At 46.3% G+C, this 26,157-nt stretch overlaps 1 protein-coding gene across 3 annotated transcripts in view; it reads right to left on the bottom strand.

Annotated features, from left to right (window-relative positions):
• LOC146348908 (aurora kinase C-like) overlaps positions 1-26,157 on the bottom strand; it is a 41,191-nt gene that overhangs the window by 3,436 nt on the left and 11,598 nt on the right. For 2 of the 3 annotated variants that reach the window (XM_084848401.1, XM_084848402.1), the window contains exons 2-7: positions 19,921-19,991; positions 18,885-19,047; positions 14,904-14,961; positions 8,854-9,045; positions 2,705-2,843; positions 888-1,036 (exon numbers count right to left, since the gene is read on the bottom strand). In XM_084848401.1, the coding sequence (XP_084704527.1) occupies positions 888-1,036; positions 2,705-2,843; positions 8,854-9,045; positions 14,904-14,961; positions 18,885-19,047; positions 19,921-19,971 (752 nt within the window). In that variant the 5' untranslated portion in view covers positions 19,972-19,991. The remainder of the gene's footprint in view (positions 1-887; positions 1,037-2,704; positions 2,844-8,853; positions 9,046-14,903; positions 14,962-18,884; positions 19,048-19,920; positions 19,992-26,157) is intronic. The other variant, XM_084848404.1, reaches the window with a different exon arrangement.

The raw sequence follows: 26,157 nt of genomic DNA on the forward strand, positions 1-26,157 counted from the left end.
CTATTTATCTACTTGCAATTTCTTGCTTTCGAACTGCTAGGTTGGCAGAAGCTGGGACTGAAGACGGGAGCTCACTCCGTCACGCAGCACTTGAGTCTCGAATTGCTGACCTGCCGACCTTCCAGTCTGCAGTTCAGCGTCTTAACCACTAAGCCACTGCGGCCCCAACCAAGCTTTTACTGCCCACCAAAAGGCAAGCAGAGAAGGAGGCAGGTGGATTTCCATCCCCAGGAGGGCATTCAACAACTGCATGCCACCACTGAAGAGGCCCTGTCCCTGGAATGGGGGGGAAGACAAAGCAGGGCCTCAGACATTGATTCTAGTGTGTGGGTAGGTACATATGGGAAAAAGACAGGCCTTAAGATCCTGGGCTAGATGGACAAGTGGTCCAATGCCATCCAGGGTAGCTTCATATGTTCAAACATGTTTAGAGTGAAACACTGGAGTCTGCATTCATTAGTCTTGTGCAGGGTTGATATCTTAATGACCCAAGGTGCTTCCAGACAAGCCTTTTATGAAACCATCACCCTGCCTCATTCATGGACATTTATAGGGTGGGTGGGTTTCCGTTTGTGATCCTCCTGTGTTTTCTTACTGCTTCTTTCTTCTTTTTCCTTAATGCAGAAAATGCAGCAAGGAGAAAAAGATGGAGCAGCTGCATAATGCCTTCTGATTGCTAGTGCCAGGATCCTCTGTCTGGAAGCACCTCCAAACTCTCAGTGTCTAGGAATTTGAAATTCCACCCCAGTCCTGAGTCTAGCAGGCAAAGGACTCCTAAGGTCACACTTCACTTTGTGGGAAATCAGCCTGAGTTTATTTTAGGGATCATTCCTCGCATGGAAATGCCAATTGTTTAAAAAGAGGTCTACATCAGAAGAAAGGCTTACCTTAGTGATGGAGCATGCACTGACCAGCCGAAGTCTGCCAACTTCAGCTCTCCTCTTAATCCTAACAGGAGGTTTTCTGGCTTAATGTCTCTGTGGATCACTTTCTGAGCATGACAGTACATCAGAGCGTCAGATATTTCTTCCATATACTGTAGAATATATCATGTGCAAGTAATAGCAACAGTTAATCTTGAATGGTAATTGGGATTGCATACAACTGTACATAAATTCAGTGGCAAGACCACAATAGAAGTGCACCTACCACTGCTGTGATACATGTATAGACTTCTACCCAGACTCAGGGGGAACCTTTTTGCTCCCATTTGAGGAAAGCTGGATGTGCATAGCACTGATTGGCCAGTTCCTGTACCAGCCATAAAGCATTCTCTTGAAACAGGGCTCTGCACAGCAGTGACTGGCAGGCCCTTATGTCATTCAGGAAACCATCTCCCCATCCCAAGCCCATTTAAAAAGAAAGGGGGAAGGAAGCCTTAAATGAAACAAATGGATAATCATGCCAGATGCTGAGGGGTGGGGGGAACATGTCACAAAAAAGGCAGGTTGCCTAAAGCATGGCCAGTGCTTTTGTTTTGGAGCCAGGTGCATGTGTTAGCACAGCAGCATGGTCTGGGGGAAGCAGAGGTCATCCCGCAGCAACCTCCCCACCTTCTGTGTCTGTTTGTACACAGCTTTTAAGTGTTAGCCTAGAACATTTAGAAAGCAGCTAGTAGACCCACAAGTAAATAGTTAGATGTTTTGTACTAAGATACTGCAGCCTTTCCCAACCTGGTACCCTCCAGGTGTGTTAGACTACAACTTCTAGCATCCCCAGCCAGCTGGGGATATGTAGTCCAACATATCTGGAGGGCACTGCCAGGATCAGGAAGGCTGAGGTACTGCATAGGAAGAAAACTGGATTAGCCCCTTGAGACCACTTCTAATGGAGCCCAAGTGCTTGGAAACTGCATTTGGTTGCATTCATCCCTTGCTACCCAGCTTTGCTTCCCCCACTGTGTTGGCTCAGTAAGATCATGATAATAGGTTTAGGGTGCAATCTTATGGATGTTTAGACAGAAAAAAGTCTTACAAATTCCAGCATGCCCCAGCCAGCCATGCAGGCTGGGATATACTGGGAGTTGTAGGACTTTTTTCTGTCTGAGCATACATAGTATTGCTCCCTTAGATATTATCCAAAGTTTAAAGTTTACAGTTAAGTATTGGTGCAATAATGGGCTATATCATCCTTGCCACCCAAGGATCTGTCTCTCAGTCATTGGAGCCAATGGTTTGGTTCTTTTGTTGTGTTTGGCCAAATTTGGCTCAGCCTAACTGATGGAATATTAGTATGGAGCTGGTGAGACCCAAATCAGCAGGAGACTGGGGGGGCTTTTCTACATGAGGCATTTATTGTGCGCTCGTCATTCCCTACTTACAGTTGTTTACAGGTTCTTTAGATGACGTTGTGACCCTCCAGCTTCATTTCTGTGTCTAACAAGCACTTTTTGAGAGGTTTTTTTAGAATAGGGAAAATGCAACATTGTGAAAGTGAAAGAAATCGCTTTTTTCATTTGTGTATTTGCGCTATTCCACTGTACCACAGTGCCACCTAAAGATTATGTAGCAGAAAAGCAGGAAAGGAAATGTTCTTCGCGTAGTGCTCAGATCTCAGTTCTGTGACAAAACTGAAAGTGGATACAGCGGATTAACAGCCAGTTAACAGCCTTGTGTAGGCTCAAGGTCACCCAGTGATATGTATGTGTTACTTCAGTTCAACAAGCTTCCCCTTCCAGAACGGACACATCTGATTTTGTACTCACTGTTGCTGTTCTAGTGTCATCAAAGCGCTTTTTCTTTTGTAGTTCCTTGTACAGCTCTCCCTTCGGAGCATATTCCAACATCAGAAAAATCCGCGTCTGATCATGAAAGTAGTTGTACATCCTTAAGATATTCGGATGTCTAGAGAGAACAAAAACAGGGGAGAGGAGAAGAATGGTGGTTTAGCCCATATAAAGAGAGAGTAACTATGATGCTTAGCCAAGGATATCTTGATGGAAGGCCAATATAAAGTCTACACGTGAATGCAGTAGGCACATTTCCAAAACTGTCCTAGGAAAAAAATACCATTGTGATATGAGTTACACGCATAGCTAATCCTATGCAAGCTTATTTGGAAGCAAGTCCCATTATGTTCTGTGGGGCTTACACCTAGGTAACTGTGCACAGGATTGCAGCCCAAGGGTCACCAGCTATAATTCTAAAAATTATTTAGAAGATCTATATCCTTTCTTTTGGCCAGAAGGCCCCCAAGGAGGGTTACAACATAGATTAAAAACAAATGCAAGTGTATACATCAAAAACACAATAAAATACAAAAGAACCAAGTTAAAAATGAGAGCATCACTAAAAAAAATGATTTGTAGCAGCAGGGTGCAAAGTTAAAACAATCCCAAAGTAAAGATAGTATAGAGAGAAGTAGCTCCCCATTAACAGATACCATTTCTTATTCCCTGCTTCCTTAGCACTGGGGGTGGGTAGGAGTTTCCTTCCTATAAGCAACACACATTAATATGTTAACAGTTAATTAAATACAAAGCTCATCATTATAGGTTCATCATGAATCACTGGGGCATACTGGGAATTGTAGGCCTTTTTTCTGTCTAAACATGCATAGGATTGCGCTCTAAGAGCCAGTCCTATGGGGATAATCGGCTGCCTCCAAACTCGGAGATGACCAGCTATCGAATGCAGGATGGGTGGAGCGTGGTGGAGATCTCCTCTGCGCTCTGGCCACCCTGCATTTGTGGCTAGATGGCTGATTTTGGCTGTCTAGCTGGGGCGCTTCAGGGTGGGTGGGTGGAGGCTGAATGGCACATACAAAGTGTCGTAATGGCGCTTCCACTGTCCCCTCCCCTCCCCCAGGAACACCACCTTTTCCCTTGCTCTGTGCTGCTCTTACGAGCGCAGAGCTGGGGATGAACCGCACCGCCTACAAGGCAGTGAGGACAGGGGCAGAGAGGCGGTTTTCTGGAAATCAACCTCAGAGCACTGGCTCCGAGGTCAGTTCCCAGGAAACAAAAAATCCTATGGCTATCTAGCAGCCATAGGATTGCACCTTAAGAGACTACACTGCTCAAACCTGGCCAGTAAATATGCTCATGTATGAAGAGCAAAGACTTGTGGCAATTGAACCCTCCTTGTTCCTAGGATTGCTAAAGGAATTATTTATTGCATTTATATCCTGCCTTTTTTCCTCTTGCAAGGAACCCAAGGCGGCTTACATTATCCTCCTTCTTTCCATTTTATCCTCACAACAACAACAACCATGTGAGGTAGGTTGGGCTGAGAGTCTGTAACTGGCCCAAAGTCACCCAGTGAGCTTCCATGGCCGAGTGGGGACTAGAACCCAGATCTCCCAGCTCTCAATCCAACACTCTCACCATAGAAAGGTGCAAACTGTATGTCCCCTCATAAGTCAATTTTAATCATGAAAACTTAAAAAACCCCACACCACTGACAGTTTCAACAGCAACAGCTTTTAAGTAAATTTCTCATTCATTTTACTACAAATTATGGTGAAGGTTTTGTGGCATTAATCCATTATAGCCAAAAATATTTTTTAAAAATAGTTGAACATAGGTTACTCACACTTTGCCCTGTGTTTGTTTTACAAAGAGTGTTCCCCCCCAAAAATGGGTGGGGTGGGGAGATGGAACTATTGTCAGAAATCTTAAAAGACCATTTTAAACAATTTTGTTTACAATTAGGTCTGATCAATCACATTATCATAATTAGATCTTCCTGAGGAGGTCTCTCTCTTCCTGGGTTCAATCCGAATATGTTTATCTGTGAATTGTCTATCACAGATTTATTTGGTTCTGTTAAATGGCTGTCACTGATTAATTAGTATGAAAAGAGCTTATTTCTCATTTGAATGAAGTACCAGTCAGAGGCAGACAATTTTAATAAGCACTAAACTTATCATTTTGTAACTGGCACTTTGACACAATGATGTAAAAGTGTTCCTCCATACCAAAAGAAACCTGAAAAAGTTCACACTATACAACTCTTCAAGAAATACAAATCATTCACTTTTGAACTCCATCCTACCTTTTCTAAACATATTGAACAAATGAGTAACACACAAAACTGTATTCACACAACCCAAACTTAGGACTCTTGCTAAATCCAAGTATAAATGTTTACTTGGAGGGAAGTCCCAATAAATCCAATTGAGACTTCAGTAAATATGACTGGGATTGCAATTTTACTTATACACATTTTCCTTTGAGCCTCTTCCCACATTATATTCTTTAGAGTCTCATCTAAAAAATGTATAATACAGACATACTCGTTAGAGTTGTGATTCCCTGTTGAGTGTACACTCAGTGCTGCCTGGGTTGATTGCCATATTATTATGAAACGGCTGTTAAACATACACTTTTAACAAAACTTGAACATACAGTTCTTCATCACACACATTATTAGCTTCATTTTGGGAAATAAGGGCTCAATCCTATGCTTGAGTTATGCTGGCGGAGGGGCAATAGGATATGGCGGAAGTCCTGTTTCCCCGATACAACACAGATATGCCGATGGAGCAGCTTGGAGAGGCCATCAGAACACTCCTTTGGTCCAATGATAATGCCAGCGAAGAGGCAACAGCAGAATGTTTGAAACAGGGCAATCATAGGCAGGGTAGGGGTGGCACAGGGAAGGAGGTATTTATCCCAAATTCTATACTATTCAGTCAGGCCACAAACACGTCCATGTGATTTGTGGAACTTTACATGAGCACTGGTCCTAGTACAAAGAATTTCCTTCCCTCTGCATTCAATAGGAGGGAAAAATAAATTAGATCTTCTAACATTGACCGCCCCACCCATATTGTCATGGCAGAGAACAGGATATGGTGCAAGTCAGGACCCAGTCACAGCACACTACCAATAGTAGTTAAACTCCACATAGGGATACCACAACTCAGTTAATGGGGTGTGTGACATGAGGCTACATCTTGATGGCCCCATGTCGTGGTGACTTAGAACTCACAAGGGAGAACTATGGTTATGGGAAACTGGAAGAAAGTGTACTTTGCACACAAAGGAGGCACCTTGCACAAACAGCCTGTCTTGAGAACACACATAGCAACTTGAGCACATTTCTTAGAACCCTTACAGGTCCTGTGGACTCCAGACACAAATACCCAATAGCAGCCCCCACTCCATTTCAGTGACTGTAAGTGCCAGGACAATCAGATATTTTCAACACATCTATACTTAAAAAAAACCCCAAAACATTTTGGCCTCAGTGAACATAGAATGAAGAGAGAACTCAAAGCTGGAGTTAAATTTATTAGGACCCAATACACTGTGAGTGAAGAATTCTTTCCACAGCAGCAAGTGAAGAATTGGTTACCCAACTTTCTTGAGTTGCTGAGCACATTTGAAATTTTGAGACTGTGTTGTGGGCACTCTCACAAAATGGCTTGCCATAGGGGCACCATGTCCATTCATAAAATGCCTATCATGGTGGGCAAGGCTGGCCACAGAACACTCAGCTCCCAAAAGCCAAACTGGTGAGACTAAAAGAAAAGTAACTTGCTCAAGAACCTAAGAACAAAGCAGAGGTGGGAGTCTGAGCTCCAAGACACAAAGCTACTCTTTTGAACCCAAATAAAGATGGCACTGGAGGGCAGCATTTTGCTTTGAAGAAAGCCAGACTCCTAGTTAAAAAAAAACTTTAGATAAAAAAAATCTTAAGAAATAAAATAAAAATCAGGAGGGGCAGGGAGCTTGGCAGGTGCCAAGAGAGGAGTGTGTGGGCACTTTGGCGGTTGGCGCCCACAAGCACTATGCTGAAGACCCCAGACGTATGTGCTTCCTGATAAGAAGTTAATTTAGTTACCCCTCCTCCTCCAAATGGTTTTGCTCCTTTCTGTGAGGGAGCATCAAAATGTGAAAGCCCTCCACCAGCAAGAGTATGCTCCAGGAAAAGCTGAGTCTGTTGAGAGTATGAAACTGCCCTTCCCCTCACCAGTCCATTTTGCATTGTGATAGGTTCCCTGGCAGATTTCGGTAAGTAGGTCTATGAGAATGGGTTGGTCTACCTGACCAGAGTCCTGGGGCTTTTCTACATGATGCTGTCAACCCACACCTTTCCCAAGACTTCTGCTTCCAGATTCTTTGTGGGATTAAGATTGGCTCCTTTACACATCCCTCCATATTTGCTCTTTCTCTGCCTTTCTATATGTTTCATTATATAACCACTAGGTGGTGCTGCGGTAGGGAAGAATTGCACAATTACACAAGATTTCTATGGTTATAGAGGCTATTCAGAAAAAATACCACACTTACCTCGTTAGGAAAAAAAACTGTGATAATGATTGGAAGGCATGGGAATGGCCCTGGAGAATGACAACATTGTGTAAAGGGCCCGCAAACTATTGTGAGTGAGCAATCATGAGTTCACAATAAAAGCCTCATGCTAGAAGGCTCCTGGACTTGACAAAGACATGTCGATAGCCCATGCTGTTGAGGCTTCTATTGTGCAACTGCACTGCCTCATTCATCAGTGCTTCCAGACGGAGAACTCCTAGCTTGAGTAATCAGAATGGACTGTGCACCTGTTCTGTTTTTTTACTCCTTAACAGATTTTCTGCATTAAGGAAAAAGACGGAAGAAGTACTAAGAAAATGTGGGAGGGTCAGGAGAAGTGGTGTAGTGGATCCAGGATTCACAGGGATGCAGCCCTGGCACTTTTTTATTGGACGGGATGCTGACATCAACTGCCACCCCCTCTCGGAATTCCCTGTTCTCTCTGAGCTTAGCTGCAGTCCTCACCAGCAACAGTATATTGTTCCCTGTTGTAATGCAAAGTATTTTGCAGTGGCTTTGTTCTGAATGGGCAATTAAGACCCATTAGCTTTACAGAAGACCAGCTCCTGATAAAGATAAAACTGCTAGAACTGGTTTGTTGACATGGATCAACATAGCAGCCTGAATCTTTCAGCTGTCTTTGGGGGCGTGGCTATGGGGACTGTCATGATGAGCTCTTGCCCTTCAAAATATACCACTACAAGAAGAGAAGACGATGTCATCTGGAACCCTGTAAACATCTGTGAATAAGGCAGGGCAATGGGACATGAAAGCCACATCTAGAAGTACCCCATGTCTGGAATTATCCCGAGACAGAGAGCAGAGTTTGGGCTTAATAAGCTAGGAGCATTTTGGAACACTGGCCAGTGCTGGTTCCAGATTTTTGAGGGCCCTTGGGCGAGACACCCGAATGGGCTCCCACCCTCAGTGAATCTTGTCTTCTCACCACCATTGCCACAAGCTGCTACTCCCTGTCATCCTCTCCTTCATAATTGCTACCATTTGCTTGCTTGACAAGTGGGGAGCCAGTGAGCAAGTAGGCATAAGTGGCGTCTACTGCTCACCTTCTCACCACTGCTGTTGTCCGGACCACAGGGAGAGGCAGGTGAACAAACAGGTTGTAATGGTGCAGGGGAGGAGCGAGTCCAGGGGGCTGTCGTCAGTGGGACCCTGCTTGGGTGTGGGCCCTCAGTAGGTGCCTGACCATGCCTCCCCATGACGCCACCTCTGATGCTGGCTTTGTCTCCCTAGAGATCTGACGTGGGAGCGGTGGCCTTTGGCTGTGTATTGGAGTATTTAATGGGCCTCCACCTATGCTCAACCTGTTTATTACAAAATGGCATAAGTCTCCTGTGACCTCTTTGCAAAGGAAACTCAACACAGGAAAACACTTGGGGAAGCAGAACATGCAGAACGGTATCATGTCAGAGTGTTCTTCTGGAATGATCACATGATCTGGACCAATCTTCTTCTACTGGGAAGTTGGACTATGTTGGCTGGGGGATTCTGCGAGTTTTAGTCAAACACATCTGCAGGGGCACCAAGTTGGGGAAAGTTGGCCTAGACACGCAATGCATGCCATTCAGTTGCTTTACCTGAGGTGACTTAGGATCTCTATTTCTCTTCGGAGCTGGTGTTCTAGCTGAGCTTTCTCCAAGGCTGACTTAAAAATGACTTTTAAAGCCAAGATGAAGTGAGTCTTTTTCTCCCGGGCCAAATACACTGCTCCAAACCTCCCCTTGCCAAGTGGTTTGCCAAATTCAAAGTCTGAAGTGCCCCACGTTTTCCTGTAAATCAAAGGCGACTGTTAAAAAAATTCAACTACTGGCCCAGTAGAGGGCTTCTCTACACAAGGCTGATAATCCACTGCATCTACTCTCAGTTTCATCACAGAAGTGAGATCTGAGCACAACACAAGGAGCATTTCCTTTCCTTCTTTTCCATGACATGACCTCTAGGTGGCACTGTGGTAGAGTGGAATAGAACGAATACACAAGTGGAACTCGTGCTTGATTTTGCAATTAGAAATAATATCCCATTTTCCCTGCTCTAAAAAATCTAACAGAAAGTGCTGTCTACAAACAGAAGCAAAACCGGAGGGTCATGAGGTCGTCTAAAGAACCCGTAAACAACTGTGAGTAGAGAGTGATGAGTGCACAATAAATGCCTCATGTAGAAAAGCTCAGATACTTTTATTTCTGTGGCTCACTCCAACTGTGGTGTGGCAATGGCATTCTACTGCATCATGGGGTGGGGACATGGATGGGGCAGGAGAGCCAGGGCCTGCAGGAGAGGCTACCACCACCACCGGGGAAGAGGCGGGCCTGCTGCTGCTGGGCCTGCTGTTGCTGGGCCTGCTGCTGCTGCCGCTGCCGCCACCACCACCAGGCCTTCCCTGGAGACTTCTGCCTGGCAGACCGCCAGTCCCTGCAGGACCAGGCCCCCAGGTACCGAGCCAGCTGTGCTGCTCCACCTGCCCTCCCTGGAGGGGCTACATAAGCTGGCTGGCTGAGGTGGCGTGGGAGAGCCAGGGCCTGCAGGAGAGGCCACCACCACCACCACCGGGGAAGAGGCGGGCCTGCTGTTGCTGGGCCTGCTGTTGCTGGGCCTGCTGCCGCTACTGCTGCCGCTACTGCTGCCGCTGCTGCCACCACCACCAGGCCTTCCCTGGAGACTTCTGCCTGGCAGACCGCCAGTCCCTGTAGGACCAGGCCCCCAGGTACCGAGCCAGCTGTGCTACTCCACCTGCCCTCCCTGGAGGGGCTACATAAGCTGGCTGGCTGAGGTGGCCTGGGAGAGCCAGGGCCTGCAGGAGAGGCCACCACCATCACTGGGGAAGAGGCGCACCTGCTGCTGCTGCTGGGCCTGCGGCTGCGGCGGCCGCCACCACCACCACCACCACCACCACCACCTGGCCTTCCCTGTGGACTCCGGCCTTAATTATTTTTAAGGGGATTTTTAATTGTTGTGTGTCTGTTTTCTTTTTCTTGGGGGATTTTGTTGTGTTTTTAGGGGTGGGTAGCCTGCCTGATAGGCGGGAGCGAGGGGGCATGTGTCCACCTGATGGAAGCAGTGGGGGGAGTGTTGGGGGCCAGAAGATACCGAGGCTGGGCGGCAGGCGCTGGCGGAGCGCTAGGGGCAGGCCATGCCAGGTAAGGGGAACAAGGGAAAGATGTGTAGTATCTGTCCCCTGCTCCGGGCCTGTCCAGAGCCAAAGGATGGCTGGGGGAGGCGTGACCCCATCTTCTGGCCTTCGTTTGCTGCTCTGCAATGCTAGGTCTGTTACCCAGAAAACCTCCCTCATCCATGACGTGATCCTGGATGAGGGTGCAGACCTGGCATGTATTACGGAGACCTGGCTGGCCGAGGCTGCTGCTCCAACCCTTGCAGCCATGTGTCCAGCTGGATTTTCGTCTGCACAGCAGCCGAGGGCTGGGGATCGGGGAGGGGGAGTGGCTGTTATCTACCAGGAGTCCTTGGTCTTCACCAGACCCCCTCTCCGGGCGACCAAGGTTGCTGAGTGCATGTACTGGAGGTTGGGCCCGAAGGGCAGTCTGGGGATTCTGCTCATGTACCGTCCACCCCGCTGCACGACTGACTCCCTGGCCGAGGTGCTTGAGGTGGTCTCTGATGTGCGTGTACAGTCCCCTAACTTACTGGTGTTGGGGGATTTCAACATACATTCGGAGGCCATCCTCACAGGAGCACCTCAGGACTTCATGGAGACCATGGCCTCCTGGGAGCTGCACCATATTCCAACTGGGCCCACCCATGTAGCCAGTCATGCGCTAGACCTTGTGTTTGTTTCTGGAGAAGTGGGGAGTGATCTGGAAGTCGGGGGTATATCCACCCCCCCCTTGTCATGGTCAGATCACTATCTGGTGACGTTGGACTTCTCGGTTCCACAACCCCTCCGCAGGGGTGGAGGACCCATTAAAATGGTCCGCCCCAGGCGTCTTATGGATCCAAATGGATTCCTGAACGCGCTTGGGGATTCTCTGGGGCACGCAAATGGCCACTCGGTCGAGACCCTGGTGGGTGGCTGGAATGCCGCAATCACTGGGGCATTAGATCAGGTGGCTCCGAAACGCCCTCTCCCCCTGAACAGGGCTCGGACTGCACCATGGTTCAATCCGCGGTTACGAGCTCTGAAACAGGAGGTGAGACGGCTAGAGTGCCAGTGGCGGAAGTCTCGCTCCAAAGACGATCAGACACGGGCTAGAGCTGTATCTTCAGCCTATCACATGGCGGTGAAGGCAGCAAAAAAGGAATATTATGCTGCCTCCATCGCGTCTGCAGAGTGCTGTCCCAGGAGGCTGTTCCAAGTGGTCCGGAGCCTGATCGGTCCTGTGGCTCCAGAACCACTGGAGCATTCTAAGCCCTCCTGTGAGGCCTTGGCAAGGCACTTTGCAGATAAAATTGATCAGATTAGGTGTGTTACTCTGCACGCTGTGGATACAGTTAGTGAGCAAGAGGAGGCCTGTGGCAAACCGGTTTTGTGGGATCGGTTCCAGCTTCTTCCTCCTGATGAAGTGGACAAGGTGCTTTCATCTGGAAGGCCGACCACCTGCTTACTTGATCCTTGCCCATCATGGCTCATTATGAGCTGCAGAGAGAGACTGGGTGAGGGGATCAAGGCGGTGGTGAACGCCTCCCTTGAGAAGGGAGTGATGCCATCAGCCCTCAAGGAGGCAGTGATAAGACCGCTCTTAAAGAAGCCCTCCTTGGATCCTCAAGTTCTGAACAACTTTCGCCCAGTCTCAAATCTGCCATTTTTGGGCAAGGTGATTGAGCGGGTGGTGGCGGTGCAGTTGAAGGCACACTTGGAAGAAACTGATTATCTAGACCCATTTCAGTCGGGCTTCAGGCCTGGGCATGGGACAGAAACGGCCCTGGTCGCCTTGGTAGATGATATGAGGAGGGCTCTGGATAGGGGTGAATGCTCCTTCCTTGTTCTCCTCGACCTCTCAGCAGCTTTCGATACCGTTGACCACGGTATCCTCCTGGACCGCCTGGAGGGGTTGGGCATTGGAGACACTGTATTGCGGTGGTTCTGGTCCTTCCTCTCCGGCAGGTACCAGAGGGTAGCACTGGGAGAGGAGGTTTTGGACCCGTGGCCACTTACTTGTGGGGTGCCACAGGGTTCCTTCCTCTCCCCGATGCTATTTAACATCTATGTGAAGCTGCTGGGGGCTATCATCAGGAGGTTTGGGGTGCAATGTCATCAATATGCGGATGACACGCAGCTCTACCTCTCGTTCAAATCTTCACCAAGGTTGGCCGTAGAATCCCTGTCCAAATGTCTGGAGACGGTGAGTGGCTGGATGGGGAGGAATAGGCTGAAGCTGAACCCTGACAAGACCGAGGTACTTTTGGTGGGAGACAAGAGGAGGCTGGGGGATGTTGACCTGGTGTTGAATGGGGTACGGCTACCCTTGAAAGACCAGGTCCGCAGCCTGGGGGTCATTTTGGACCCCCAGCTGTCCATGGAGGCTCAGGTGTCAGCTGTGAGCCGGACAGCGCTGTATCAACTCCATCTGATACGGCGGCTGCACCCCTTCCTTCCCGACCATCTGCTCCCATCGGTAGCACATGCCCTGGTCTCGTCTTGTTTAAACTACTGTAATGCGCTCTACGTGGGGTTACCCTTGAAGACAGTTCGGAAACTGCAGCTGGTACAGAATGCGGCGGCTCGCCTGATTAAAGGCAGCCGCCGGCGAGATCACATCACTCCAGTGCTGAAGGAGTTGCACTGGTTACCAGTTGTTTTCCGGGCCAAATTCAAGGTGTTGGTTTTGACCTTTAAAACCCTATATGGTTCCGGCCTAGCCTATCTTAAGGAGCGCCTCCAGCAGCACCAGACAGGCCGCTTAACAAGATCAGCCTTGGATGGCCTTCTCTCTGTCCCATCAGCCAGGACAGCTAGACTGGTGGGGACGAGGGAGAAAGCCTTTTCTGTGGTGGCCCCCCCTCTGTGGAACTCCCTCCCTAGGGAACTCCATCATGCTCCCTCTTTAATGAGCTTCCGTCGTGCATTAAAAACGTGGTTGTTCAGGCAGGCATTTGGGGTGGGGTGGGGTATTTTAGAAAATGTTTTTATTGTAGAATTTTATTGTTTTAAACTGTTTTTATTGTATGTTGTACATCGCCCAGAGTGGGTGGGTGACCAGCCAGATGGGCGATTAATAAATTTAATAATAAATAAATAAAATAAATAGGTTTGCTGGAGAAGTTAGTTTGGCCACACACACACTCAATCCTGGCCAAACCAGGCTGATTTTGAGCTTTCCTGCACAAGGCATTAAACACTTTGAGAAGGGGGGTGTCATGTCTTCCCCTGATGCCCCTGATCTGATTTGGGGCATAGTCAAGGTGTGGAATGTCAGGGTGCTGGGAATCTGTCTCTGCCTGATTCCACAGAGGAGTGCAGTCATGGGGAGGCAGTACTCCTTCGTAACTGAAGCCTGAGGAACATTCCTTGATAAGCACTGAAAAGTTACAGTCAGCCGAGGAAAGGGGCAAGCCCAAGGCTTTCTCATAGACAACTTCAACGGTTGAAATGGCAAGGGGAAAAATACCCAGACAGAGTTCTCAACTCCTGGCTAAGATTCTCTGTAGGGCTAAATTGACAAGCGAGGAACTCTAGTCACCCCGTCCCTGCATAAAAGCTGATGCCGAGGCAAAAGAGGTTACAAAAGTAGATACAACGTTGCTGGTACCGGATGCTAATTTGCTTGGAATACTCTTGAACCCTGAACTATTGCACGCCTTGAATCCCATGTCTTTGGACCCTGTCTTGGAATATACTGCTGGACTTTAAGTCCCTGTTTCTGGTTCCTGTTTGGACTGTATGAGTTTATTTGAACTTGGGCTCATTGAGAACTCTGACCTGTCGTCTCTTCTGGGGTGCTTGTGTTGGTGTCCTGTAATAGAAGTGAATTCAGTAAGACTTCACTGTTTCTTAACATGTGTTTGGTGTTTCGAGGGAGGTGGGCCTGACAGAGGCTTTAGCGGTAAAGCACATAATTTGTATACTGAAAGTTCTAGGTTACTTCTCTTGTATCTCTAGCTAAAAAGGACCTCAAGTTGCTGAACTGGGAAATACCTTTGCCCAAGACTTCAGAGAGTCATGGCTAGTTCAGATACTAGAGGGGCAGCCGTGTTAGACTGTTGCAGCACGAACAACCAAGAGTCTTGTGGCACCTTGAAGACTAACACATTAATTATGGCATAACTTTTGTGGACTGTCTACAGTCCACTTCATCATATGCATGATGATCCAAGTAGAACAGACCCAAGTAGAACATACTAAAATAGATGGACCAGTAATAAAAAGGCAGCTTCATATGACTGCCCAGGAGCATTATAATTCACATTTGCTATGAGGAAAATTAAATAGGTATCAAGCATGATATCTGCACAAAGAGTAACAGTTTGTAAAAAATAATCCTAAAAAAAAGAAGAGACTGATTGGCAAAGGTATGCAATGATGCAGAATGAACACAATGCTTGTATTACTGTCAGCATGTGACATGAACACAGACACACTTTCTCATCTGGTAGGTAGTTCTGAACTGCAGTATGACAGGAGATTGCTCCATGCAACCTTCATCAGCCCCTTTTAAAATGTTGCTTGAATAGTTACCTGGGAAGCGGAGACCCAGAGTCACATTTGATGCTTGTCTTAGATCCATTTCCCTCTCCTGCGAAACCAATTGCATTGACTTAGAAACAATATGCTATTTTCTATCATTTCATTTGTAACATTCTCACCAGCAGTAGGCAGTAGTTAGACTGCAAGTAAATGACTTTTCATGTAATTCAGGAGTGGGGAAACTTTTTCAGCCCAAGGGCCCGATTCTAATCTGGGAAAGGTCTCTGGGGATGTATTCCATCTGTGAGTGGAGCCAAAATGGGATTATGTCTGATTTTAAGCCTACTCAGAAGTAAGCAGGACAAGACAACATAAGTCTACTCAGAAGTAAGTGGGACGAGACTCAGTAAGACAAAGCTCACAAGTAAGCAGGTCTGAATCACTCAGCAGCACTTTCAAATAGCATCCAAATACCAAGCCTCTGTATGTCTACTCACAAGTAAGCAGGGCAAGCGTTTGCGAGATAAGACTCAGAAGTAAGCAGGACTGAATCACTCAGCAGCTTCCAATCCAGGACCCTCCCCTTCCCCCAACAGGGAAAAGCTCTTATCTCTGATCAGCACCTGAATGGAGATAAGAGCGTTTCTCTGCTGCACAATGAGAGAGGCTCCATTTCTCACTGCACAGCAGGGAAAAGCTCTAATCTCCAGTCAAATGCTATATCAGAAATAAAAGGTTTTCTTTGCAGTGAGAAGGGGTGGGGCTTGGGGAAGAAGCTGGCAGGCCACATAGGGAACTCTTGCAGGCTGTATTTGGCTCACGTCCAGAGGTTTCCCATCCCTGATGCAGTTGAATAGTAACCCTTGCTTTTTCTTGTCCAAACACAAGGGAAGCTATCTAGCCAACTTTCCTGACCTGGAGCTCTCCAGATATGTTGGACTAAAACTCCCAATGGCCATGCTGGCTAGGTGATGATGGGAGTTGTAGTGCAACACATCTGGAGGGCACCAGGTTGGCAAAGGCTACATCACAGTACATATGGGTACATATTGGGATGGGAAGCAGTTGTTGCTTCACAAGATGAAGAACTCACGAGGATACCTGAATACAGCAGAGCTTTTCTATATGAGGCTGTTAATCGGCTGTTAATCCCCTGTATGTACTTTTGGTTTTGTCGCAGAATTGAGATCCAAGCACTAAACAAGAGCATTTCCTTTCCTGCTTTTCTGTTACATAACCTCTAGGCGGCACTGTGGTATAGCGGAATAGCACAATTACCCAAGTGGAAATTGTGCTTTATTTCGCAATCAGAAATAATACCCCATTTTCCCTGCTCTAAAAAAACTTGCCAAAAGTGCTGGTTAGGTGCAGAAATGAAACTGGAGGGTCAAAACATTGTCTAAAGAACCCGTAAGCAGCCATGAGTTGGGAATCACAAGTGCACAATAAATGCCTCGTGTAGAAAAGTCCACCATTAAGTGTCAAACTCCATGGAATGCAGACTAAAGTATGAGCCAATGTTTTAAGGAATTAGCCAATGTTTCAAGGAAGCATGATGTAGTAGTAATGGGGGACTTCAGTTTCCCTGATATTTGTTGGGAGACAAATTCTGCAAAACATGGCCCCTCCAGGAAATTCCTGAGTTGTGTGGCAGATAACTTCCTCCTACAGAAAGTAGAGGAAGGAACTAGAGGATCAGCTATCCTTGACTTGATCCTAACCAACAGAGATGACTTAGTGGATAAAGTAGCAGTTACAGGAACTCTGGGGGAAAGCGACCATGTTGTACTTGAGTTCTTGGTTCTAAGGGAAGCAAAAGCCGAGTGTAGTCAAACACGTACCCTGGATTTTAGGAAAGCTGATTTTAATAAACTTGAACAATGATCAGTAAGGTCCCATGGCAAGCAACGCTAACGAGAAAAGGAGTCCAAGATGGGTGGGAGCTTTGAAAAAAGGAAATTCTCAAGGCACAATCACAAACAATTCCAACAAGAAGAAAAGGTGGAAGACAACAGAAGAAGCCAATGTGGCTTCACAAAAAGCTTAGAGATGACCTGAAAACAAAAAAGGTCACATATAGGAAGTGGAAAGAAGGCCAAGTAACAAAGGAAGAGTACAGGCAGGGAGCACAGAATTGCAGGGATGGCATCAGGAAGGCTAAAGCTGAGAACGAGCGGAGGTTAGTGAGGGATGCTAAAAATAACAAAAAGGCTTTCTTCAGCTACGTGCATAGTAAAAGGCAGAGGAAAGAAATGGTGATTCAGCTATTAAATAAGGATGGCAAAACGATAACAGATAACAAAGAAAAGGCAGAGATGCTCAATTCCTACTTTGGCTCAGTCTTCTCCCACAAGAGGATCTATGAGCCCCCTGGCAAAGGCGAAGTACAGGCTGAAGGGGCAGGATTGCAGGTTGAGAGCGATAGGCATATGGTCAAGGAACACCTAATTACTTTGAATGAATTCAAATCTCCAGGGCCAGATGAACTGCATCCTAGAGGAATAAAGGAACTGGCAGAAGAACTCTCAGAACTGCTGTCTATTCTCCTTGAGAAATCATGGAGGATGGGTGAAGTGCCAGATGACTGGAGGAGGGCTAATGTTGTCCCTATCTTCAAAAAGGGCAAAAAGGAGGAACCTGGGAACTACAGACCAGTCAGTCTGACATCAATCCCAGGGAAAATTCTGGAGCAGATGATAAAGCAATCCATCTGGAAGCACCTTGAAAACAATGCAGTGATGACTCAAAGCCAACATGGATTTACCAAGAACAAGTCCTGCCAGACGAATCTGATCTCATTTTTTGATCAAGTAACTTCCCTTGTGGACCATGGGAATGCTGTAGACATCATATAGCTCGACTTCAGCAAAGCTTTCGACAGAGCGCCCCATGATATCCTGATAAGCAAACTAGCTCAAAGTGGGCTAGATGAAACAATGATCCAGTGGATCCACAGTTGGCTACAGAATCGGACTCCAAGAGTGCTTATCAACGGGACCTTCTCAAACTGGGGAGAGGTAACGAGTGGGGTACCGCAGGGCTCAGTCCTGGGCCCAGTGCTCTTCCACATTTTTATGAATGACTTGGAGGAGGAGGTGCAGGGAATGCTGATCAGATTTGCAGATGACACCAAATTGGGTGGGATAGCTAATACTTTGGAAGACAGAAACAAATTTCAAAGTGATCTGGATAGACTGGAGTGCAGGGCAGAAAACAAGAGAATGACATTTAATAGGGATAAATGCCAAGTTCTGCACCTAGGAAAAAGAAACCAAATGCACAGTTACAAGATGGGGGATACGTGGTTCAACAACACTACAAGTGAGAAAGATCTTGGAACTGTTGTAGATCATAAGCTGAATATGAGCCAACAATGTGATGTGGCTGCAAAAAAGGCAAATGCTATTTGGGGCTGCATTAATAGAAGCATAGCTTCCAAATCCTGGGAAGTACTAGTTCCCCTCTACTCAGCACTGGTTAGGCCTCATCTGGAGTACTGTGTCCAGTTCTGGGCACCACACTTTAAGAAGGATGCAGACAAACTGGAGAGGGTTCAGAGGAGGGCAACAAAGATGATCAGGGGACTGGAAACAAAGCCCTATGAAGAGAGACTGAAAGAACTGGGCATGTTTAGCCTTGAGAAGAGAAGACTGAGGGCAGATATGATAGCACTCTTCAAGTACTTGAAAGGTTGTCACAGGGAAGAAGGCCAGGATCTCTTCTCGATCATCCCGGAGTGCAGGACACGGAATAATGGGCTCAAGTGACAGGAAGCCAGATTCTGGCTGAACATCAGGAAAAACTTCCTGACTGTGAGAGCAATACGACAATGGAACCAATTACTCAGGGAGGAGGTGGGCTCTCCCACACTGGTGGCGTTCAAGATGAGGCTGGACAGCCATCTGTCAGGGATGCTCTGACTTGGATTCCTGCATTGAGCAGGGGGCTGGACTTGATGGCCTTGTAGGCCCCTTCCAACCCTACTATTCTATGATTCTATGATTCTATGATATAAAACCGCTAGAAACATACCCTTTGACTCCAGTCCTCCTTTGTCTTTGTTTAGGGGGTTCTTTTGTTTCAGAGATGATCCTTCCTGAGATGTGTAGACCAAAACAGAGGAGCTGCTGAGCTGTTTCCTCAGAGGTGTCTGCTGCACAGTGGAGCCAGACATCTTTGGCTTAATAAAAAATGGCTAGAGGGATAATCGAAGAGGTTATAATACACCTATTAGATGGCAATGAGAACATTAGTAGCACAACACTGGGGATAAACAAACAGAAATACCAAAAATGATTGATTGGAAATTAAATGCGGGGCCTTAATTAATTATGTCAAGTTAACATACTGGATGAAAAATAGGGAAAGACATAACCGTGTTAAAATTGCATTGTTGAGATAAATGTTTTATTTATTATGGTAAAAACCTTTTATCACAAGCAAGGAATTTCATTAATGAATTAAATGAATAGCTGTAGGCATTATAGTGAACTTTCTTGATGCAGATTTATTTAAATATTTATTGGGAAGCAGAAAGTAGAAATAGCTGTTGGTGACTGATTGTAATATAATGATTAGATATAAATTGGTGAAGAAATTTGTAGTTTTGGTGAATATGGATCTGAATTTATATATTATACATTACTGAAATAATGTTAAAAAATCACACCTATTAGAAATACATGGATACTAAAAATCAACGGTCCTCCTTAAGAGAGTGAGGTAGGCCTGCATAGAAACTCACAAAATATTCTAGTATGTGTGCAAGCTCCTCCAGATCCTTAGCACTTGGGAATGGCTTCAGTATGGGGGCCTTGGGCCAAAAGCCCTCACCCACCCCAGCCTTGGTAAGAGACCTTTTCCCCGGCAAGAGTCAAAATGTTGTTTGCTTTCTAAGCAGAAACTACAAAATCTACATGTATCTTCTACCCATGCTTATCTTCCACACATTTTCTAACTCATGTTAACAGCACTGACATATGACACAAAGAGGCTAAAAGCTGTTTTGTGCCCCTTGTGACATAATTGCCAAGCGGCATTTCCCACCAGAAACTGGCCAGAGGCTAACCTTTTTGCTAGCTTTGCTGTGCTGTATACCTTCACTCTTCTGGTTGTCCATCAATCTTCAAGGGAAGTATGCTAAAGAGAAAAATCACACCATGAGACTTTGATGGACTATGGACTTTGATGAGGGCGGAGGCAATAGTTAATTAAGTTAATTAAGTTAATTAATAGTAATAGTCAATTAATTAACTAAGGGCACTATCTATGCATATTTTGACAGAAAAAAGTCCTACAACTCCTAGTATGCCCCAGTCAACCATGCTGGCAGGGGCATTCTGGGAATTGTAGGACTTTTTATGTCAAAACTTGCACAGGATTGTGCCCTAAGTTCTATATTCCTTCGCACAACCGAAAGAAGTCCCAACGTCATTTACAAAAAAAGATAATAGTGAACGCTTTCTGTTTTCTCCTGTGGCTAGTACTGGCTGATACAGTATGCTGTGGTGGGGTTCCAGTATAGCAGGGGTGTTAAACCTCAGGCTTGTGGACCAAATCTGATCCCCCTAGGGTCCAAATCTGGCACACCTGGGTCCAAACCTGGCCCTCCGGGGTTCCTCCAATGGCTAAGCTTCCTTGCCCTGGCCCCACCCTGTTTCCCCCTGAACAGTTGATGGTTTCCCGGGTTTTGCTTAAGTGTTTTCCCCATTCTAAAAGGTGAAAATGCCTCTCACAAGACTTAGTTACCGGCAGTAACAGCTTTAAGCTAAAATGTGCTGGTATTTTGGGTATTTTGGCGATGCCCCTTTTCGGTTTTGGCCCCACCAACCACTGGAACGTGGCCCCAAACGTTTCTCCGAAATTAAATTCGATCCTTGCGCTGAAAGAAGTTTGGCCCCCCTGCAATGTGGGGTGAAGAAGCTGCGCAGGGAAGAGGGTCTAAGAGCAAGCCCCAGCTTCCATCGCCAAGGTGCCGTGCTGTGGGTGGCAGCAGAACTTCACCTCCTTTGGTCAGTAGAACTGTGATCTATTTGGGGGGGGGGGGGACAGACGGACGGACGGACTGTGGCTTAGTTATTGTTTTGAACCTTGGCATCTCCTGTAGAGTTGGGAGTAGCAGCAGTGGATGGAGCTTCTGCTAAACACACTGTTTTGTGTGTGATAAATAAAGGACAGTTGTGTTTGAGGCCTGCTGAGTCTTACACTCATTCCCTCTACCTATACAACAATTTGTGGCAACGAAGGTGGGATTCTGAGAGTTATGCAGGCAGCAGGGACTGTGAATCCAATGAATACAGCTAACTGGTAAGCAGGCAGCTAGGCCCACTTAAGAACTTGAGCAACTCCTGTTTTTTTTTGTTTTTTGTTTTAGAATTAAAATCAAAATGGCTGCTCTTGGACATATAGAAGAGTTTGATATTAGTCAACCTGCTTCCTGGGATACTTAGGCAGAACAGCTTTCATTCTATGAGAGAAAATAACTGTAGTTCTGTTCAGACTGCAGCCGAAAAGATAGACCTCCCTCTGAGTGTTTTCGAATGTTGCCATTGGGGGGAAAGTAGCAATACATTGTAAGCAGATAAAGAGGATGTGCTGGGATGTTGTAAAAGCTGGAATGTTGTAAATAGATAAGAAAATTTTCTGGAAGGTTTTGTTCCCTGTATGTAGTGGCTTCAACTGCAGTAGTACCCACTAGCATGTCAGTATCTGATTGGCTGACAGCTGTGGCGCACCAAGAAATTGCGAAGTATATAACTTACTGCTTATCAGAACCAAGGGCTGGACCTCCTGAGTGTGTGCGATTCACCCATGCTAGCGTACTGTGCTCAGAATCTGCTTCATAAAGGCTTATAGTGTCAGAAGACCCCCAGCCTGTTGTGGTTCTTGGGAAGGTCTGAAAACTTTCTTCTTCATCTAGCTGGATGCAAATAAGATAGCTAATGCTGAACAAAAGTGAGCTGTGCTCTTAACATCTATGCGAAGCCGCTGGGGGCCATCATCAGGAGGTTTGGGGTGCGGTATCATCAATATGCAGATGACACGCAGCTCTACCTCTCATTCAAATCTTCACCAGGGTTGGCTATGGAATCCCTGTCTAAATGTCTGGAGAGGGTGAGTGGCTGGATGGGGAGGAATAAGCTGAACCCTGACAAGACCGAGGTACTTCTGGTGGGAGACAAGAGGAGGTTGGGGGATGTTGACCTGGTGTTGAATGGGGTACGGCTACCCTTGAAATACCAGGTCCACAGCCTGGGAGTCATTTTGGACTCCCAGCTGTCCATGGAGGCTCAGGTGTCAGCTGTGAGCCGGATAGCGCTGTACCAACTCCATCTGATACGGCAGCTGCACCCCTTCCTTCCCGACCATCTGCTCCCATCGGTAGTACATGCCCTGGTCTCCTCTCGTTTAGACTACTGTAATGCGCTCTACGTGGGGTTACCCTTGAAGACAGTTCGGAAACTGCAGCTGGTACAAAACGCGGTGGCTCGCCTGATTAAAGGCAGCCGCCGGTGTGATCGCATTACTCTGGTGCTGAAGGAGTTGCACTGATTACCAGTTGTTTTCCAAGGTGTTGGTTTTGACCTTTAAAACGCTATATGGTTCCGGCCCAACCTATCTCAAGGAGCGCCTCCAGCAACACCAGACAGGCTGCTTAACAAGATCAGCCTTGGATGGCCTTCTCTCTGTCCCATCAGCCAGGACAGCTAGGCTGGTGAGGATGAGGGAGAGGGCCTTCTCTGTGGTGGCCCCTACTCTGTGGAACTTCCTCCCTAGGGAACTCCGCCATGCCCCCTCTTTAATGAGCTTCTGCCACGCACTGAACAATTGGTTATTCAGGCAGGCATTTGGGGTGGGTTTGGGTATTTTTAAACAATGTTTTAATGGGTAATTTTACTGTTTTAAATTGTACTGTTGTATACCGCCCAGAGTGGCTGGGTGACTGGCCAGATGGGTGATTAAGAAATTTAATAAATAAACAAACAAACAAACAGTTTGTGGGCCACAGACATTTGCCATAATAAGTGTCAAGGGCTCCTTGGAGGGCTCTCTCAGTCTAATTTAGTAGCTAAGTCCAGACGCAGACAAAGGGATTCTTTTCAAAGCTTTATTTTTCTTTTATAACTTACAACTCTATAGGTAGCAACTAGATCTGAGCAGCAGCATCCCTATGCCCTAAGTTGGAACAGTTGGTCCCCGTTTGAAAGGCAATTACTGGCAGCCCCTGAATATAAGGACTAGGGAGAATCCCTCCCCTTTTCCCTTGGATCCTCTGGGTGCAACTGTTCTTTGAGCGCCAACCAGGCACTACGCCTCCTTTCCGCGTTCTCTATTTGGTGCCGCTCTCTGCGTCTGCGCTGCGCATCTAACCAGTCTGCTATCGGTCACTCCCTGGACTGCTTTCTAATCTAGGAATGTTGGTGGGAGGAATCTCTGTCAGCTGCGGGCCCTGGGAAAATGGGGCACGCTCCTCTCCCAGGAGCGACTGCTCTTCCTCCGAATCAGAACTACTCTGGGATTCTATGGGCTCAGTGTCCACCCTGACAATAAGATCCCTCACTGCTCCTGCCTCACCCCAAACTAAGACATTTGATCAACTTTTAGGATTATTAAAGATACATTTCTCACCAAATCCTTCAGCTATTGTGCAGGGATTTAAATTTCACAAACAAATGCAGCAACCTGGAGAGGGCGTTGCCGCTTATATTGCAGAACTGCAGACTTGGCAGAAGCTCTCCCCACTGCTGTTACTCCCAACTCTGCAGGAGCTGCCAAGGTTCAAAACTATAACTAACCCACAACACCCTGCCTAGAATACATAACAAGAACCTACGGGCAATGCGGATGGGGGAAGAACATACAAGTCTCTCAAACAGTGCACTAAGGTAGAGCTCAAAATCGTGGCTCCTTAGTGTGCAGACTATACAGTTCTAGCATGTATATCAAGTGAAAATGCTGCCGCTGACTTTCTACAGGTTTTTAACTGGTTAAAGGTCAGGTTGTAGGATTTTAGCCATTTTAAATGTTTGTTAAAGCTATTAATTAAAAAAGCTATTATCACTTTCAAGCCTTCAAGCTATGCCAGGCTATAATAAGTTATAGGAAATGGCTACTACCACTCAACATCTAGATAATATTAAGAACGCAGCATGAAATGTACCTTGCCCAACACCAAACAGTTGAGCTGCCATCTGAACTTGGCCCAGTCTCCTCCATCTAGGTCCAACACTCAACCTCAGCAGTAGGCAACTGGATGCCCTCCAGATGTGTTGGACTACAACCCCTATCAGCCCCAGCCAGCATGGCCAATGGTCAGGGATGATGGGAGTGTAGTCCAAAACAGCTGGAGAGCACCAGATCACGGAAGGTTGCTCTAGCCATGCTGAAGTCATGTGAAAAGAAGCATTTTTCAGTGTCTTCTTTGCCCCACCACAGTGTCTAAAATGCAAGTAAATGAAAACATTGCCTGGATCCGAAGAACCACATAACTCATTTTGTGTGCTCGAAGTGGCTTTAGAATTGCTTTTCTCAAGCAGCAGCACCTGCTCCCAGCACCCAGCACATTGCTTTTGAAACTGAAGGGAGTTACAAAAGCAGTTTTTCAAGGTCAAACGGTAAGTGCAAGGCTTTTGCATGAGCCTAAGCAGCTTTTTGGACCCAGCATAGTGTTTCCAGTAAGCCACTGAAAACTTAATGGAGACCAAAACATTACCAGTAAGTGCACCAATGTTATTTCCTTCTTCTGTATGTACCTACCTGTGCTTTAAGGTAATCTACAGAAGCCCTTCCCTGTATGATCCCTCAATCTGAAGTTTGGAGGATGGCCATGAGAGAGGGCGTTTTGGGTGGTGGCCCCTTGGCTTTAGAATGCTCTCCCTAGAGAAACCCACCTGGCATCTCCATTTTTCTCCTTTCGGTGACAGGCTAAGTGCAATCCTATGCATGTTTAGACAGAAAAAAGTCCTAATACTCCTGGCATTCCCCAGCCAGCCAAGCTGGCTGAGATATGCTGGGAGTTGTCGGACTTTTTTCTGTCTAAACATGCATAGGATTACACACTAAGACTTTCTTGTTCTCCCTGGCTTTTAAAAGTCTGTATTTTAGTCCTCATGGTGGGATTTTAGCCCCTGTACCTGGTGGTGGCTTGAGTTTTGTAATTGACATATTTTGTTGTGATTTATCTGGATTTTTATGCTTTGCTAGCTTTTAATGTCTTACTGTGGCTAGTTATATACTATGTTTTATCTGTAGTACAGTACCTAGAGAACTCATTTGAGGTGTTTAATAAATATAATAATATCCCAAGGTCATCACTTGGGAGTTCCATACACAGGGTTGTGGCCATTGGTCCTAAGTGCAGCAGATAAATATAACATTAAACCAGCTCCAGTAGATGTTAGAAGTATGCAGTCTCACACAGGCTAGTCATGAAATCCATAGAATAAATAAGCTACAGCTTAAGTCCTGTTGCTTTCAATGGGATGTTCAGCACATATTTAGACTTATGGTGCAACCACACTAAGAATAGTGCATACAGTTCTGGTTGCCACACTTCAAAAAGAATACTATAGAACTGGAAAAGGTACAGAAAATGGCAACTAAAATGATCAAGGGACTGGTGGAGCAACACCCCTATGAGGAAATATTACAACAGTTGGGGCTCTTTGGCTTAGAAAAAAGTTGAGTAAGAGGGGACATGGTAGAAGTGCTTAAAATTATGCATAGTATGGAGAAAGTGGATAGGGAGATGTTTTTCTCCCTCTCCCATAATACTAGAACTCGGGGTCATCCCATGGAGCTGAATAGTGGGAGATTCAGGACAGATAAAAGCCTGCCTGGTTCTTAAGATCTTCTGGAGAGGCCCGTCTTTTGAGACTGTCATCGCCTTCAGGGGAGCGTTTGGTGCTGACCCAAGAGAGGGCCTTTTCGGTGGTTGCTCCCAGGCTGTGGAACTCCCTCCCAAGGGAGGCTATGCTCCTCCTTCTCTGTTGTCCTTTCACTGGCAGGCAAAGGCTGCATTATTCAATAAGGCCTTTGGCCTGTAAGTGGGTCTGTTGGGCTGGGTGCTGTTTTTAATATATATTTTCTGTAATTGTTATGTTTTTATTGTATTTTAATGTATTGTTTTATTGTTTTAATCAATTTTAATTGGTTCTGTAAGCTGCCTTGAGTGCCACTTTTTGGTAGAAAGGCAGGGTACAAATAAAATAAAATAAATAAATCACACAGTGCATAGTTAAACTATGGAATTCACTACTACAACGTGTAGTGATGGCCAGCAATTTGGATGGCTTTAAATGGGGGT

The sequence above is a fragment of the Heloderma suspectum genome, chromosome 4, assembly GCF_057233095.1.
Source record: "Heloderma suspectum isolate Gila_16-S chromosome 4, 16-S_ref, whole genome shotgun sequence".
In the NCBI taxonomy this organism is placed as follows: Eukaryota; Metazoa; Chordata; class Lepidosauria; order Squamata; family Helodermatidae; genus Heloderma; species Heloderma suspectum.